At 32.3% G+C, this 19590-nt stretch overlaps 1 protein-coding gene across 2 annotated transcripts; it reads left to right on the top strand.

The window, feature by feature from the left end:
* Positions 1-5965: 5965 nt before the first annotated feature.
* LOC134684179 (uncharacterized) lies at positions 5966-19395 on the top strand. Of its 2 annotated transcripts, XM_063543457.1 has the most exons (8): positions 5966-6153; positions 6426-6586; positions 8643-8797; positions 9193-9266; positions 9587-9760; positions 10204-10321; positions 11749-11799; positions 18850-19395. In XM_063543457.1, the coding sequence occupies exons 1-8, from the start codon at positions 5983-5985 to the stop codon at positions 19392-19394; spliced, it is 1449 nt and encodes a 482-aa protein (XP_063399527.1). In that variant the 5' UTR covers positions 5966-5982; the 3' UTR covers position 19395. The 2 variants fall into 2 exon arrangements, with proteins under 2 accessions (XP_063399527.1, XP_063399528.1); XM_063543458.1 differs by lacking the exon at positions 11749-11799.
* Positions 19396-19590: the final 195 nt, after the last annotated feature.

A 19590-nucleotide genomic window follows, 5' to 3' on the forward strand; every position in this document is an offset into this window, starting at 1 on the left:
CTAGAAAATTGCCGTCGAAAAATTCGGGATGATAATCGTAATTCAAAAAAGGATATTCATAATTCCGGTAGTAAAAAATAAAAGATAATCGTAACTCGATAGTGTTCGATATTGACACTAAAAGCGGCTATCTGATAGAATATGATGAAAATGTGGTGATGAATTAATCACAAAAAAAAAATCAAACGTCTTATGACATTTCTTTTTGTGCAAATATGATTAATCAGCTTCAGGCAATTTAGAAATTGGGAAACACGAACTATGTTAAAATACAGAAAACTCATAAGGAACTAGGAATGTCCAAAAATATGAGAATGAGAGAAGAGGCATATCTATTGACTATAGGAAGTTATGAGATATGTCAGTAATTGTCGGGCGAAACGCGGCTGTCAGATTAGTGATTAATTATAAAAAAAGAAGATGACGTATGATTGCCAATGAGACTATTCTTCAAAATAGAGACCCAATGACACAAAAACTAACAATTATAGGTCACCGTACAGCCTTCAACAATGAGAAAAGCCCATACTGCATAGTCAGCTATAAAAGGCCCAGAAATGACACATGTCAAACAATTTCAAGACTGTTGAATGGAAAATTTTGTTCATTTCGCGCAAAACCATAAACACGCACACAACATTGAAACTTTGAGAAAAATAGAAATATCTATTTACCACAATAACTGACTCAACAGCTGCTTCATTGTTCATAACTTTAACAGGTATATATTAAAAGGTGATGCATATTGTTGTCAGTTATAAATCGAAAAATATAAGTATCCTGGATATCAACCTGTAAATTACTTCATATAGTTTTGTTTTGTATAAATGTCATCGTTTAACTAGACATTGCCGTTTTGCACAAACAAATACCATTGAAAGCTGGAAGTAGATATAAGAAGATGTGGTATGAGTGCAAATGAGACACTCTCCATCCAAGTCACAATTTATAAAAGTAAACCATTATAGGTCAAAGAACAACTCGGAATCTTGGATCACACCGAACAGTAAACTATAAAGGGCCACAAAAATTACAATTGCAAAACCATGCATACGGGAAAACCAACGGTCTATTATATATAAAAAGATAAACGAGAAACACTTATTGACCACATCAACAAACGACAACTACTGAACATCAGATTCCTGACTTAGGACAGGTGCAAACGAGAAACATGTCATCGAGTTACGATTATTATCCCGAATTTTTCGACGAAAATTTTCTGAGCGCTTAGGGAATTATAGTGCACCGTTACGATTCAAATATTACGGTAATAGTATAGAGAAACCTTGCAGCTGAGTAACTCTTGACAACATCGAACTTCATTATAGAAAAGTGACTGAATAGGTTTTACCTATTTCTGCCGTCGCCATATTGGGATCGTCGCAATTCCAGTTACGATTATCAGCGAATATGTCATTCTATGTATTCTTTATATTTATAGACTTACATAATTGAACTTGAACTTTTCAATACTCACAGTCTGCACCTTCTGTTGCAACAACACAGACAGGTAAAATGTAAGCGGTTGTATAAATTGGTAGTTCTTTTATAAAAAAAACTTTCTGTATTATATATGTTTGTATTTTTGTTTGCTTGGCCCATATGGGTGTATTTTGCACTCAGATTTTGCGATTAAAGTTATTATTATTTAAAGTAATCCAAAGCTATAAAGTAATGGGTATATTTGATATAAGGAGACAACTAAAATTAATTAAAAGATCTTAAATTCATGATAACGATTTAAAAAAAACAATTGAGAATGGAAACCGAGAACGTGTCGAGGAGATAACAACCCGAACAAGCAGAAGAAAAACAGCCGAAGCCTATCAATGATTCTTTAACCTGCGTCCGGAGGCGGGCTACAGCAAGACCATACACAAAATTGGGACTGGCACAACAATGCGTGGGGTTAAACATGTTTTGTGAGATCTCAACACTTCCCTTATACTTCTAGCCAATGAAGAATAAACAAACACATAGCAAATCCCACAGTAAAACTCAGGATAAAAGAAGCCGATGTCAAATAAGGTAGCAAAAACGTTGTAGTGAGGACATAGAGGCAAACCATTTCAGTTAAACAACTAAGTGTTCATAACCATTTTACCATGTTTTCATGATGTTGGATCTATTTGAGACCCATTACACGTGAAAAGTAACTCAAACTGTATTCAAATACATTCATTTCATTCATTCCGTTTGCTAATAAAGTCTGACGTTTGATTTCGTCAGTTTTTAATGGATTATCCTTTTTGAATTTACTTTAGAGTTACGTATTTTTTTAATATCTTTTGTGCGGAGTGAACTGAATGTTACGACAGAGCTGTGTTTGTCCAATCGGTCGCGGGGACATCCGGTGACTATGTTGAATCCCATAGAGATACAGGATAAATACAGTTAAGTCGGCCTCATATCTTGACTTACATCTAGAAATTGACAATGATAGTCGGTTGAAAACAAAACTTTACGACAAACGAGATGATTTCAGCTTCCCAATTGTGAACTTTCCAATATAGCAACATTCCAGCAGCGCCTGCATACGGAGTTTATATCTCCCAATTGATTTCATATTCTCGAGCTTGTATTTCCTATCGTGATTTCCTTAATAGAGGGTTGCTCTTCACAAGGAAGCTATTAAACCAGGAGTTCCAAATGGTGAAGTTGAAATCATCCCTTCGTAAATTTTACGGACGCCATCACGAGTTGTTTGACCGTTATGGAGTAACCGTTTTGCAGATGATATCAGATATGTTTCTTACATCATAACTACGTACAATACCCTTCCCTTTTGATGAATGTGATCTACTGATTTATGGACTATTTACCCGGTTTGTAATAACTTGAGCAACATGACGGGTGCCACATATGGAGCAGGGTCTGCTTACCTTTCCGGAGCAGCTGAGATCACCCCCAGTTTTTGATGGAGTTCGTATTGCTCAGTCTTTAGTTTTCTATGTTACTTCTTTTAAACTATTATTTGTCTGTTTGTCTTTTTTCATTTTTAGCCATGGTATTGTCAGTTTATTTTCGATTTATGAGTTTGACTGCTCCTCTGGTATCTTCGCCCCTCTTTTTTCTAATCCTATTGCTAACCTGCAATTGCCAGTTCTTGTTCTCATTTATAATTTTCTCATCAGTAGTCAACACTGCTGAAGTTTTGTTTTAATTTATATGTTCCCTTTTAAATGTGCATATGATGCATCAAATTAATACCATATAATTGGTATTACAACTGTGTTGGTCAATGTTACTGGTGGGGGAGTTCACGAGGATCATTATTTTGACCAGTACCATATACTGTGTGAGCACCAATAATGATGGTTTAACTGATGTCCATATCGTGCATCAAATCATGTACAATTCGTTTATCTAAATGTAACGAAATTACTACTGCAGTGTAAGAATCAGGAAATTTTGAAATAAATCAAAACATGGCTAAAAAAAAACACCTACCTAGCCATCATATTTTGAAGTAACACGCATCCTGAGTTAGAAATGGTAGGTCTTTAGTGTCTGAAACTTGAGAAATCTTTAGATAAACGTTGGTAAGAATGATAGCAATTTACAGAGTTAGCTCCCCTTAATTGTTAATTTCTAGTGCATTGTAACCAAATTTTATCTCCAATTACCCGAACAGGACAAGAAAACGAGTGGTATATTTTTGCATCATTATACATTTTGAACATAAATTAATGTCAACCTGAGTGGGTTTTTGTTTGTCCTGTTTTCACCACTGCCTGATTCTAAGGTAGACTAGCACTTAATCATCAAACACTGTTACAGTAATACTATTGCATAAGTGAGTTTTTGTCGAGCATTAAAATATCTCGTATATCTTGAATTCCCGTATGATATGTTTTTGAAAGCGAAACGTAATTTAACATTTCTATCTTATGTTGACTGAAATCTGTTTAAAATGTGATTCTCATGTTGTAACATCGATTGTTATATTTTCCAATTTTTTTTTTGTGGAGATATACGAGATATTTTAATGCTCGACAAAAACTCACTTATGCAATAGTATTACTGTAACACTGAATAATTTCTAGATTTGATAGAATATATTATTCAACAGATCAATTGCAGTTTTACTGCTGCAGTTACAGACTTGGAAAATATAAATAACTGTTCAAAATAAATTTACAAATAACGTAAAGTATAAAGCGACGGGTAATCACCAAATTATTATAAAAAGAGCTTGATTGTGGATAATGAAATTGTAATATATATATTTTCTGCATACAGAAAATATTGTTACACTCTCGGAATGAAAAGGAACATTATATTATTGTGTTTATTGTGGAAATATTCAGACGTTGTATCAGGTAATTTTTTTATGCTTGAATTATGCTTCAATAGTATTTTGTTTTATAATTTAGACCTTTGATAAGAGCCAATTAGTCAAGGAAATATTCTAAATGCGTGTTAGGGGACGATTTTCAATCATTTAGAGCATTTATTTGCCCTAAAAACTATTAAGGACGAATATTCAAATTCAATTTCAAATTCAAATCTTTAAAACTACATATTTATAATAGTAGGGTATGTCTTTGATGCAACAATGGAGACATTGAAGATGAACTTCACTTTCTTTTAAAATGTTCCTCCTATAAATATGTGAGAGATAACCTTATTAAAAAATTAAATAATGTTCTATTGAACAACAAATTTCCTTCCTTATCATATAACTTGCTTATATCAATTCTAAATAGTAATTCCCAAACAATATTAAAAATTGTTGTCAACTATTTGAATGAATGCTTGTTGGTGAGAAACTCATTATTAAAAGGTACTTGATTTCTGTAATAATGTATATGCTTCTCATTTATTTTTTTATATATTTCTCTCATAATAATATCCACTGTCACTCCTTCATTGTATATATGTTATTGTAGTTAGTCTTTAATCTGTTGCCATAACCATTTATTGTCAATGTGTTAGTGCTAATAAAGTTATCTTATCTTATCTTATCTTATCTTATCTTATTAAAATTATTTAAATGTAAAACATTTGAACTACCAAAGATTTTGTCCTGTTAATTTTTCATTTTTGAAAAAAACAGATATAAAGGGCGTATGAAAGGCTTTAAAAAACCAATATTCATAAAACTGGATCTTTATTTTAGGGAAGAATAAATTAGGAAATTTGAAATATTTAAATGACTCCTAAAAATATTCCCAACATTTTACTTTAAAAACTCGAAAGCGAGAAAAAATTTACAAACTGAGGCCTTTAGTCTTGTATCTTAAAGAAAAATCTTAGTTCATTTATATGTTTAGGAGATTATTGTGACGTCTATTTTCACTGAACTGGTAAACACCTTTGAATAGGGGCCATCTAAAACTCCGGATATGAGACCCACTGGTGGCTTCTGCTCTTTGGTCAGGTTGTTGTCTCCTTCCCTGCATTCACCATATTTCCATTCTCTATTTTTAAAAATAAAGTTTATTTGTATGCCGTATGAAGTTTGATTATAACTTTTAATAAGACAGCTATCTATGAACATGGTTACGTTCGGTGGTACACAAAAAGCAATGATCAACTTTATCAAAAGTTCTTACTATTGTCTAAATTAGATAAACTTGCAGTTAATGTCCTCAGCAATATTGCTCATCATTCTAGAAAATAATCTTGATAGATGATAGAACCTATATTTTTTGTCATTCATATTTTGATAGCTTTGCAAAAATTTGGTTTTCCTCATATAAATTATTCCATGTGAAATCAAAAGATATATTTTCTCGTCAATATTAAAATGTTTCAAATACTTGTATCTTATAATAAAAACCACCGAGTTATATTTTATTATATGATATTTTGATGAATTGTGCAATATTCGATCTTATTAATGAGAATATTGTTTTTGACAGCAGACACACTCAATATTACTGTATTCACTCTTTCCAATTCACGTTATGCATGTTATGACGGAAGAAATTGTTTTAAATTTTTATTTTAGAAGTCAATAAAATTTATAACTTGATGGTACTGAATGAAGAAACAAATAAAAATATGAAAGGCTATTGGGAGTCTGGTTATAGTGACAATGATCCGAATGGCGATAAACATTCAAACTCAGTATATGAAGTTATAGCTCATGGGAATTTCAGAAGTGCTCTGGTTGATGACTGGTTTCTGGAGCCACCACATGAGGTAATTGATACCCGAACAACGACTTTGCTACAAAATATTTCATTGTACTTATTAAAAAGTCATTTCTTTATTCTCAAGCAATGACTTTTATTTAGAACGATTTTTATCATGTAACGTGAGAGTAATGTTAATTTCAATTATGATTACAATTCCTGACAGGGATTGGGATTCAACTCTTACGGAGCATTTCAACTTAAGTCATATGAATATTTCATGGTGCGGAAATTATTGTCGTTACTTCAAAGAACCATGATTTTATTGTTTCTTATTAGGTTGCCCTTTTGCTGTTTAATGGTGTTGGCGATTTACATTTTTGGATGATTTTTAATACAGTAAATTCATCAGAAGTGTTTGAGTCCTGGATGACACCGGAGAGACTTATTGCTACTTCTTCTCCTGTCATGTCATCCAGTCACACCAGTATAAAATGGAAGTAAGTATTATTAAATATAATCTCCGATCTCAGCTTATTTTCGTAAGAATTAAATAAACACATTATAAATACCAGGATTGCAATTTTATATTTAAACCAGACGCGCGTTTCGTCTACAAAGGACTCACTAGTGACTCGAGAATCAAAAAAGTGTTAAAAAGACCAAATAAAGTACTAAGTTGAAGAGCATTGAGGGTAAAACAAATCTTAAAATTTTTACCAAATACAGCTAAGGTTATCTTTTTCTGAGGTAGAACAGCCGTAGTATTTTTAAAAATTCAAAGTTTAAGAAACAATTTATGATTATGAACATATCAACGTTTATTCAAATCATTGATCAGCCCAAAAAATGGTTGTGATACCCTCTGGGAATTACAGCAGTGGCATCGACCTAGTGGTTGTAAATAAACTTATCATAGATTCCATGATTGAAATTTTATATTTACGCTAGAAGAACTTGATTTTTGTGAAATGGACCTAGCAAGTTATAAAGAAAAAATGTCCACTGGACAATAATTTGTATTCAAAATAAGATAATTAATGACCATCATTGGTTGGTATTGTCTGAAGATCTCAACACTGGATGCCGAGGTTAGAAGCCTAATTGAATAATATATAAACAAAGTGAGCGAAAGTAGAGACGACACGGAATACAGAAATCATATATATATAATGTCATCACAAATAAGTTATTATTGCAATAAATTTAAACAAAGAAACGTTTACTTTTATAAATTAACCATGTTAACTGTTTAAATTAAAACACAAATGATTGTTTTTTTAAATACTAAGGCTTTTCTACCTCAGGCATGGATTACCTTAGCTGTATTTGGCAATTTTTTTTTTAGGAATTTTGGTCCTCAATGCCCTTCAACATCGTACTTTATTTGGCCCTTTTAAACTTTTTTGGATTCGAGCGTCACTGATGAGTCTTTTGTAGACGAAACGCGCGTATATCCTAAATTTAGTTCTGGTATCTATGATGAGTTTATTTCCATGCATACTTCTTATTTTTTGTCCGGGTTTTGCTTGACTTGTTGTCTATAAGCGCTTCAATGTTTGTACCAGAGAAAACACTTGAATAGTAAAAATACCGACCTGCAAGGAAAGTTAAAATCGAAGTGTAAAAATCAAATGGATAAAGGTTTAAAAAAAAATGAACATGACGCTTCACTGAAGAGATAGCAATCATTAATTGCGAAATTCACATCATGTGTGGTAAAAACATTTCCGTGTAAGTTATAACTGACACAAATTGTTATCAATGATACCAGGCTTATAATTTAATACGCCAGACGTGCGTTTCGTCTACGTAAGACTTATCAGTGACGCTCAGATAAAAAAAATAGAAAGCAAAACAAGTATAAAGTTGAAGAGCATGGAGGACCTAAAATTCCAAAAAGTTGTGCCAAATACGGCCAAGGTAATCTATGCCTTGGATAAAAAAAAATGACCAGTATTTTGGAAAGTTCATAATTTTGCATATAGTAAATTGATAAAAATTACCATATACAAACAGCGATTTCAATTTGGAGTAAAGTTATTTTGAAATACTTCTGATTTACACTACAAAATCACCAACAATGTATTTTGCTTATATGACAAAAAATCTGAAGTCCCCAGTATAATAACATTAGAAACAGAAAGTTACTAACATATTGACGATTATATTATAAACAGATAAAAGTGCACTGACAAATATGGAATATTCTAATTGTTTTGGATAAAAATATCACTTCATGACTTTCGAACGTCCCAAAGCACTGTTTTGGTTTTATCTTTATCAGAAATGCTGAAACCAAAACTTAAACAAAGAAAGCCAAAACATGTTAACAAAGGTAGAAACGTTAGAAGTTATATGACAAAGAGTTGCAAAGAAAAAATAGCTTAATTAAGCTATGGTCAACTCTACCTGAGGAAGTAAGAACATAAGCCTTTTACTTATCAATATCGTAATTTTTCATCTTAAACATTTTGTAATATATGTTACATTTTATGTCAGTCAAGATACAGTTTGAACGAAACGCGTAGCTTTGTAACTAAATGTTATTTTCAGTACTCCTGGTTACCAGTTTGTCCTGTGTCCTGTGTTACCGACGCCTCCATGCTGGTTTGCGGTCACTGATAGAAATATAAGAAACAATAGCAATAGTTTACGTCCCTACTTTGTTATTCCAATGAATTCGTCAGATTCGTTCGCTGTTTTATCAGGTATGAAATTGATTCTGTTACGTATTAGATCAGTTTTACTGTAGAATGAATTGTAGTAAAATCTTTTAAAGGAGTCCATTCGAACATTTCAACATCTAAACGAAAACGCAGCTTCTTTATAAGGATTTTTATAATGGTAGATATATAGTATAAAGACAGGAGATTGCCATGGTTGTTTTCTTATTTGTTCTAAATGAACGAAGAACGGATTTATAATTTTCTTCGAAGTCTTTGTTCTACCCCAAGACAAAGATCAGTAAGCCAATAAGTATTGTTTTAATGGACTTTACCTTCTGAATTGATTTTGGTTTTAGTTGTCTAACTTGTTTATATACGAGCACGAATGATATGTCTTGAAGATTGTTTTCCAATACTGTGTGAACATCTTGTTTCAGAGAACCAAAATGCTGGACCATATCAAACTGTTTTGATTAAATCATTTCAATATTCCGGAGTGAGGACTGTTGAGGTAAGTTTGGTCTTATGAAATATAATAAACCATTCGACACGTTCATATTGAATTTTGAATTAACATATACTTTCGAATTGGTATCAAATAAACTCATTATAGATACCAGGAGTAAATTTTGTATATACACCAGACACGCGTGTCGTCTACAAAAGACTCATCAGTGACGCTCAAATTCAAAAAAGTTAAAAAGGCTTGAGAGATTTTTTACTCTTTTTTATGAAAAGATCGCAGGAAATCGCTAATTATTCAAATTATACAAGTAAACCATACATTTCAAAGTTCTAGTCAGTATCTATTTATTAACCATTTATTTACAGATTGATTTGGTTTTAGACTTTGGTCCCGATCCTGTCTATATCAGCGAAATAGAAGTAACAAACATAGCAACAATTTTATCAGCAAAAGAAGACTTTACATTAGAATACAGTATTGACGATTGTTCACTACAGAATAGAGTTGAATATCGTAACTTAATATATAGGAACGTAACGGTAAGGACTTTTGATTTTTATTGTATAGTATGTAAGATAGTTTTTATGTTGACAAATATGATTCAATAGTAGCATTATATTAAAAAGTAAAAAAATATGAACGGACTAGATTTTAAAACTAGAAAAAAAACCAATTATGGTTGTGGCGAGGTTTGGTACAAATCCGTCCACCAGTTTTAGTGGATACATTAGTTGTTACTAAATACGAACGACGGACGACGGACGACAGACGCAAAACAATGAGATAAGTTTTTCCTGAGTCTTTGGGTAAGTTCACATAGGCAAAGATCACACCCATAAGTGTTTATAACTGGATAACAATGCATGACAGTTATTTATTAAACTACTAAAACGAGATAAAAATTACAACCAATAAAGACATTAAATAAGTTTATAGAACTAACTGTTTATAGATTAAATGAATAAGCTATTATGTTCTGCAGATTTTTAAAACAAGTGTTATAAATAGGATAGAAACGTTACTCGTTAGATGTCTTTGGATAACGTTCGAAAGAAAAATGTGGAGTTTAACTGTAAACATATTCTCTCCGAGTCCAGAAGGTAAGTTTCACCCTCTCTCTCTCTCTCTAATATTCAACACTCTAATTCTGACTGTTTATGCATTGTTTTGGGTTGGTTTTTTTTCTATTTTTTTGGGGTGGGGTGGAGTGGGGGCGTTTTGTTTGACACATTCATAGCAATGTATATATTACCGAACCAAGCATTATTCAATCGATTGCGACTGGCTAATCTATTATTGATGGAGAGTAGCAATCTATACATTAGCAGGTATCATACCTCAATGAGTCTACACATTAACACGCTATATGTGATCTGTAAACACCGTTGTATTTTGGAGTATTGTGCCAAATGTAGCCGGTGGTCTTTATTCTTACTAGAAAATTACATAATCACCTCCGGAACTCAAAGTCGAAAGCTCTGTGTTCGTAGTAAGCGCACTAATGGACAGAGCCAAAAAAGCTCCAATAGTTTAACCAATAGCAACTGAGTATACATTTACTAATTATGAGTAGTTTAGAGAGTTACGGTAACCAAGAATTCCCAAATCATCATTGTAAAGTAAAATTACAAAACATATCGACCTCCAAGAAATTCAAAAAGAAAAAAAGTGGCAATGATCTGACTCTACATGGTTTAATATAATGCATCGAAATTCAGATATAAAATCATAAACTCATGATGAAGTACAATGTTAACGGGCACGATTGATGCTTTTTTGGGGGAGGCGGGGATGTATTGACTCTAGCAGGACAAACGTTCCGCAACAATCATATTATTGCAAGAAAGAAATTCAATCTGAAATGAAAACTCTTGCTACATAAATTTTCAAAAGACACAAATTTCAACCAAAGTTTTAGAACTGGTTTTTGTGTCCCTGTGCTGAATGTCAAAGTTACAAAAGTGTCCGTGAAGACATGTTATATTGCAGGGTTTGCCACATTTTTGACGAATCCTCTATTTCATCAGCCAAAAAAAAAAATGGCTTCCAGAGTTTTGGGGTTACTTCCTAAATAAGGCGATATGATTCCAAAGTAATAAAAGAGCACACATCAAAATGAGTCTTACGTAGACGAAACGCGCAGCTGTCGAAAATATAAAAAATCAATCCTGGTATCTATGATGAGTCAAAATACAACAAAATGGATAATTCAAGTTGTCATATTTTTAACTTTCCTTTGGTTATATCTACAATCCAGCAGCGCCTGTATATACATTGCTCTCAGTTGGTACGATATTCCGTATACTCAATATAGATTAACCGACCTATCTCTCGGTTATAATATAGAGGACCAAATCTTACACACCAATAATGTGTTTTGGCCATAGTTAACAAAGAACAATTAATGTGCTGTATTATTTAACTAAAATATTGTACTTATAAAATTATCTATCATTGTTAAACATGTTAAATGTAGACTTGTCGGAAAAAGGTTTTTAATAAAGTAATTGATGTAACTTAATTTCAGACGATTTTCTGACCTTTCCTATTGTATTAATCCGAGGATTTTGGTACACAGGTAAGTAATTTTTATAGTCGTTCTACAAAATAGAGTGTCAGTCATTCGTTTTTGGGGTCATCTTATGGATATCAATTGCCGTTTGATATTTTAAAATACATATTGAATTGACAGAATTTCATTACACAACACTATTTCTTGGTTCATGTGAAAAACCGAAATAATAAAATTACTCACAATACAAGTAAGTAGTCATTCGGATATGTTTGAAATTTGACCAATTTGTTGGGGAGGAAATCCTTGCGTTTTTGTTTTATGAACTTCATTTAAAAGTGTCAAAAGTCTTGCTGTCTATAAAAACACTTATTTATGTGTCTTATTTTAAGATTTAAAATGTTTTGTCAATTCTTTAGTGTAAAAAATGAGTTTCCATCAGAGTATATATATGGTTTTAGATCCAGTTATCTTATAAACACCACACAAAACCAAATTGATGAACACAATGTTTGTGTTGGATAAATTAAAGAGTAGTTATTCTTCAAGGTTATGATAATGATAGAGAAAAAAAGACAATTCGTAGTTCCGTTCGTTAATGCAAATTGAGACATATCAATGTAGTATACCAACTTCTTATCGATATGATGCCACTTCTATCTACTTCTCATCAGTATGATGCCACTTCTATCTACTTTTACATATCAATGTTGTATACCAACTTCTCATTGATATGATGCCACTTCTATCTACTTCTCATCAATATGATGCCACTTCTATCTACTTTTACATATCAATGTTGTATACCAACTTCGCATTGATATGATGCCACGTCTATCTACTTCTCATCAATATGATGCCACTTCTATCTACTTTCACATATAAATGTAGTATACCAACTTCTCATCGATATGATGCCACTTTTATCTACTTTTACATATCAATGTAGTACACCAACTTCTCATCGATATGATGCTATTTTTATCTTGAATATCAATTATATGGTCATTTTTATAAATTTTCTGTTTACAAAACTTTGAATTTTTCGAAAAACTAAGGATTTTCTTACCCCAGGAGTAGATTACCTTATCCGTATTTGGCACAACTTTTTTGGAATTTTGGGTCCTCAATGCTCTTCAACTTTGTATTTATTTGGCTTTTTAACTATTTTGATCTGAGCGTCACTAATGAGTCTTATGTAGACGAAACGCGCGTCTGGCGTATAAAATTATAATCCTGGTACTTTTGATAACTATCTACTTTTACATATCAATGTTGTATACCAACTTCTCATTGATATGATGCCACGTCTATCTACTTCTCATCAATATGATGCCACTTCTATCTACTTTTACATATCAATGTAGTATACCAACTTATCGTCGATATGATGCCACTCCTATCTACTTCTCATCAATATGATGCCACTTCTATCTACTTCTCATCAATATGATGCCACTTCTATCTACTTTACATATCAATGTTGTATACCAACTTCTCATTGATATGATGCCACGTCTATCTACTTCTCATCAATATGATGCCACTTCTATCTACTTTTACATATCAATGTAGTATACCAACTTATCGTCGATATGATGCCACTCCTATCTACTTCTCATCAATATGATGCCACTTCTATCTACTTCTCATCAATATGATGCCACTTCTATCTACTTTTACATATCAATGTTGTATACCAACTTCTCATTGATATGATGCCACTTCTATCTACTTTTCTTTAAACTTCATAAACTAAAGTTGTTTTGTGTTTGAGATGCTATAAATTATGATAACCGATCATAAAAGTGTAGGTATTTGTTAAGATGTTTAAATATGGATAACAGATCACAAAAGTGTAGGCATTTGTTAGGATTAGATGCTATAAATAAGGATATCCGATCACAAAAGTGTAGGCATTTGTTAGGATGAGATGCTATAAATAAGGATAACCGATCACAAGATCTGGTATTTGCTGGGATGTTTAAAAGTTTCATGTCTAAACTAGGTCACAATGAGATGTTTATCGTTTCTAGTGATTGAATAATGCTTATCAATTAGGATCAGTTCTAAAATCATATACTTATATAACCTATTTTGTTAATTTGGAATTTACAATTGTGCTTTTACACAGTTCAAAAATTTACTCTCAATCTAATTATTGTTTTAGTAACTTGTATCTTAAATATAAATGCTTGAATGATTATATGATTTATTAAAAGGTTAGGTCCTTTAGACTTTTAGATAACGCTAACTGCTTTACATTCTGTTGGTAAAGTTATGTTGCTTTATTATAGTAAGTATTAGAAGAAGGTAGTACGTAGAACTCACTGAACGCAAGATAAAAGCTACTTGACTTTCTCGCACTTATTGCAATCATAATCCTTACAAATCATATACAATTGAAATATGATTAATCCGAACCTTCTTAAAATCTTGTTTTCATGTTATGGTATTTGTACCGACGTGTTTCCTTTAATTATATGTATTATATATTGGAGTAAGTCTATCTTACACAATCATCAGTCATGTTAAGCTCTACTAGAAAACATGAGAAATGCATTAAATAGTAAATAACGGCTTTGAAAATTTTGATATTAAGGCTTTCAAATTCTTGGTGACTTATTATTTCTTGAATGACTAATAACTTTATATTTATTAATTCTATATCTTTTCAAAGCTATAATTTGATATTTCCTGAGTTATTTGCACCAACTTGATTACAAATCTCGATTTACTATTATAAGAAAGAATCAAAACAAAAAAATAGATTTTTTGTTTATTTCTACATAACCAACTAAACAATGATAAAGTGTAATGCCACTTGACTTGTCATTTTTAGTCGTTGAGGTAACTGCTGTGCATTTGACATATGATGTTGATGGTGATAATGATTTTTTTTTGTTATAATAACTGCACATCTGTAGATTTTTAACTAGCCATTATGCGTCAAATGGCCATCGCATATCATCGAACGGACCATCACACTTCGGAATTGACCATAGCACTTCAGCATGATTTCGCACATGAACCCTTTGAGTCCTTCATGTATACATGAATAATTTATGTTCATATTTAATATTCCTCTATGTATTTGATTGACAGCTCATTTATTCAAAATAAGTGAAATACTTCTATGATAAACTGGAATTCGCTTGTATTTAATGATTTGTACTAGTCCGTCGAGATCCAGCAAATATCTATGAATGAGTAAAAATAACTTTTAGAAATGATTCAAACATCATAAATTCGAATTTTAACCAACTACAAAATAAGGATTCCAGTAAACATAGATAGCTTTTCAATGATCGATTTGCGCTACTTTACATGGATTGAATTATGTTTTGTCATGTACAGTGCGTTATGAATTGTTTTCGATTGTTACAATTAAATTCAACAGGGAAATATAATGTTTCTATTGTTGTTATCAATTTAATCAATGTTTATGAACGTATCAAAATCTGCTACAGAACGCACAATATGTTTATATTATTCTTATATTTGTTTGAAAGTTTATCGAGCTGAAGTAGCAATGTATCGGTTAAAACAAGATGCTAATTGGCAAAATAAAAAGACATACTGTTATTGTTTAAATAATACAGTTAGCATTTGTATACACAATCATTAAATCATCAAAGTAGAAAGTTTGTGTTTAACATCACTATACGACTGTTAACTACGGAAGCGTATTAGCGCCACACAATTTTTTCTTCTTCCTATCTTTGCGTTATAATGCAAACCTTTGTATTTTTTATTTCAAATTCAAAGGAAACAGCAGTAATTAATGGAGGAGACTGTATATATTACAATTTATCACCTTTGAAGGCATTGCAATGTAAAATGCTTGAATAATTAGAACATATCATAGACTAATAATGAGCAGAATAATATAAGAAGATGTGATATGAGCGCCAATAAGAAAACTCTGCATCTAAGTCACTATTCGTAAAAGTAAACCATCGTATGGTGTTTAACTAGGATCATTGGCTCACAAGCAACAGCAAACTATAAAGGCCCCAAAAACGATATCCATGTTATTACTCATCTCCCATGAATTTACGAGAGTACACCTGACAGTATATCACATTAATGAAATATGCGCAACATTAATGTTTCGGTATGACAGTTTCTCCATCGGAACAGCCATTTCACAAAGTTTTAACGGCCATGAGGCCACACTTGATAATATTTTGGTTTGTACAAGTCCTACCCATCACCGAGACAATGGGAAGGTGGGTCGTCAATTTCTAATATTATTTTTTTTGGCAAAAAGAAATCTAAGTTTCAGATGTTCATAAGTCTGCAAGCCTATCTGAAGGAAATTTCACATCAGGACAATAAAAGATTTTGAGTAGGTAGCTTTTTTCTGTGTATGTAGAATTAGGGCAAACACACCTATTCTTTGTTATTGCCTGGTAGTGACTATCAATGTAATCCAAACATTAATCTCAATCAACATTTAGATCCCCTGTATACATTAAAAGTCATATCGCAGCGAACTTACTACATAAGTAGATCCCCTGTATACATTGTAAGTCATATCGCAGTGGAGATACTACATTATTTTGCAATCTCTGATCATAAAACTGCTTGGTCTGGTAAGTAAAGAATAACTGTAGAAAGATTTTAGATTAGAAAAAACTGAAAACGTTGGCAACAAATTGTTCCAATCAGTGGCGAATCCAGAACTTCTTGTAAAACGGGGGGGGGGGGGGCACTGACTGTCCTAAGGGGTCTGCTTCAGTCACTCTTCAGTGGTTCCCTATATAAGCAACCAAATTTTTTCCACGAAAGGGGCGAGGTGGGATGACCAGGCAAAATCTAATTGCTAAAATAAAGAGGACAAATCCGATAATCTACGGGATTGAAGGACATTTACTAGGTTTGGATTATTAACCAATCAATAAACTTTGATTATTCACGTCTCGTAATATCTTCCAATCAGATAGTAAGAAGCATTCACGCACTGACTGTCCATCGTTCAATTCTTAATATCGATAACAACTATAATTGACCTTCATTATTACCACAGTGCAGATATAATGATTCAAATCATTTTACAGTTATCTGAAGTTGGAGAAAACTGTGTTGTATTTCATAAGCTTGGTCTTCGTAAAAGGTAGATTTGACTTTTTCAAATTGGGTATACCTAGCAACGCGTATCTCCTTTCTGATGCGGTATTTTAAAATGAATTCCATTTAATAAATATTTTGGCTTAAAAAAGACATAAATAAAAAATTCCGTGAAACTGTTGCATCGTCTTTAGAATCTCAACCATGTGACTTCATATTAATACTCACGGTGTCAAACATAAACACTAGACGTATTTATACCTTTCGTACACCTCGGGATGGTTTCAATGTTGAAACAGATAAGATTTTGAGGCTAAAAATGTGACTTTCTCTTATTTTGTGAGAAATTACACACCAAAAAAATAATCGAAATCAAAATAGTGGCTTACATTTCTTAGTTACGGACTGGAGGAACGTGGAATCTAAACCTTCAAAATATTTTTCATCGTCTAATGATAATTATCGTTACAAACGAATTGCATTAGGATTATGCTTTATTGGCTGTTATATACCTTCTTCTCTTTTTTGTTCATGTTCTCATGGTGTTACATTTTACACTCTTTGTTTGTTCAAAGTGTGTAAACTTTATAACCATGAGTGCATGTGTCTGTAATTCCTCATTATCATATACAGAAATATCATGATGAGAGTAATAAAAACATCAATAAAAACTAACTTTCATAAACAATCCAATGATTAAAGACATAGTCATCATCCCCTTGAAAGAGGTAAAACAATAATTCAGGAATAAAGCTTTGTACACAGATATAATGCATATATTTGTTGAAAAGTTGTTACAAGTTCTTCATCAGTTCGTATTTAGGTCATTAGCGAAAATTATTTGATTTATCATGCAAACTGGGGGAATCATTAGTGGTAGGTCAATATTAGGTATGCAGTTGTATCTGGTGCAAGAAAATTGGTATCTTTAATTTTATTACTACCACTTGGTCGATGCCTCTGTTGGTGGACTATTAGTCCCCGAGGGTATCACCAGCCCAGTAGCCAGTACTTCGGTACTGGCATGAAAATACGGATTTTTTTTTTTGTGTTATTTAAATTTGCTGTTACAAAATATAAGAAATTATTATATATTAAGGAATGTATCTCCCTCATGCAAAGCTCTCATTCCTTTCACGGATTTGGCTATACTTTTTGGACCTTTTGGATTATAGCTCTTCATCTTTTACATAAGTTTTGGATTTCAAATATTTTGGCCACGAGCATCACTGAAGAGACATGTATTGTCGAAATGCGCATCTGGTGCAAGACAATTGGTATCTTTAATTTTATTACTACCACTGGGTCGATGACTCTGGTGGTGGACTATTAGTCCCCGAGGGTATCACCAGCCCAGTAGCCAGTACTTCGGTACTGGCATTAACATACGGATTTTTATTTGGTGTAATTTAAATTTGCTGTTACAAAATATAAGAAATTGTTATATATTAAGGAATGTATCTCCCTCATGCAAAGCTCTGATTCCTTTCACGGATTTGGCTATACTTTTTGGACCTTTTGGATTATAGCTCTTCATCTTTTATAAAAGTTTTGGATTTAAAATACTTTGGCCACGAGCATCACTGAAGAGACATGTTTTGTCGAAATGCGCATCTGGTGCAAGAAAATTGGTATCTTTAATTTTATTTGTATAAGAATGCACATGTCATTTCCATGGAGATTGATTGGGCTGCCTTCTGTCGTCGGTCTTTAACTTTGAATAGTTTGCATAACTCACATTTTAGTTACGTATTGGTGTTTTATCTTCAAACATTTGTATTTTACGTTCAAATTAACAAAAAGGCGAGACATATACCTATCTGTGTGTTATCAATTTATCTGTTTCATATATTATAACTAATTACAATAGTTATTAACGAAATTAATCATTTTGTTTTGTTATTGCCTCAAATGCAACCCAAAACCTTCTATCATATGAATTGGATAATATTTATTTCAATAAAAAAAAATATAATTGTAATACATTGCATTGTGTAATCTATTTCCTTTTCGTATAATAGATAAGATTTTTTCCCGTTTTAGATTATTTAATGTCCGGTACATCACAAGCTGTAAATAACCTCTTGAAAACTTTAGGCGATACTACGGGTGCATCAGCTACAGAATCAGATATAGCAACATTAACAACCGTTGAATTCACAACAGCCACGAAGATAACTCAAAACATTCAACATATCACTAGTGTAGCGATCACCGAAAACACGTCACCGGAAGTCAATTATGGACTCGCATCTCTAGAAGAAACGACACATTCATTACTGAATGGTAACCTGGTGACGTCAAGCTCTTCTTTGGCATGCTTATGTTCTTGCGTCGCTGGAATGAATATCGACTTGGAAACTAGGTTAAAGGAACTCAAATTAGCTATAGCCGTTAATAAAACAGCTCTGTCGTCTTATCGGAGAAGATTGGTCAGTGCAGACGATAATAGCCGAACAGCTTCTTATCTTGGTTATTTTGCAGGCACGATTTTAAGTTTGGTGCTCCTTTTTATTTTGCTCATTGATATGTCATCCTTTGCCAAACATATTAAATGTATTCAGCGTCAATCTAAAAGGATGAAATAAACTTTTTATCTGTTATTTCTAAACATGCAAAATTGTTATGTCTTGCTGATAGATATATAACGTTATGATTTTTCTGTAAATAAAAGTATGCCATTTAAGTCTATTATATTTGAAAGCCAAAACATCATTACCAATAATCCAACTAGAAACAAGTATCCCATCTTGTTATGAACAGTATCTTGTAGATACATATGGT

The sequence above is a fragment of the Mytilus trossulus genome, chromosome 9 (genome assembly GCF_036588685.1).
Source record: "Mytilus trossulus isolate FHL-02 chromosome 9, PNRI_Mtr1.1.1.hap1, whole genome shotgun sequence".
Lineage (NCBI taxonomy): Eukaryota > Metazoa > Mollusca > Bivalvia > Mytilida > Mytilidae > Mytilus > Mytilus trossulus.

What these genes read in the sequence shown, in the direction of transcription:
- LOC134684179 (XM_063543457.1), top strand. Translation starts at nt 5,983, where the DNA reads ATGGTACTGAATGAAGAAACAAATAAAAATATGAAAGGCTATTGGGAG. An exon ending in CCGGAGTGAGGACTGTTGAG is followed by an intron (nt 9,267 to 9,586) that starts GTAAGTTTGGTC and finishes ATTTATTTACAG; the next exon opens with ATTGATTTGGTTTTAGACTT. An exon ending in ATTCTCTCCGAGTCCAGAAG is followed by an intron (nt 10,322 to 11,748) that starts GTAAGTTTCACC and finishes ACTTAATTTCAG; the next exon opens with ACGATTTTCTGACCTTTCCT.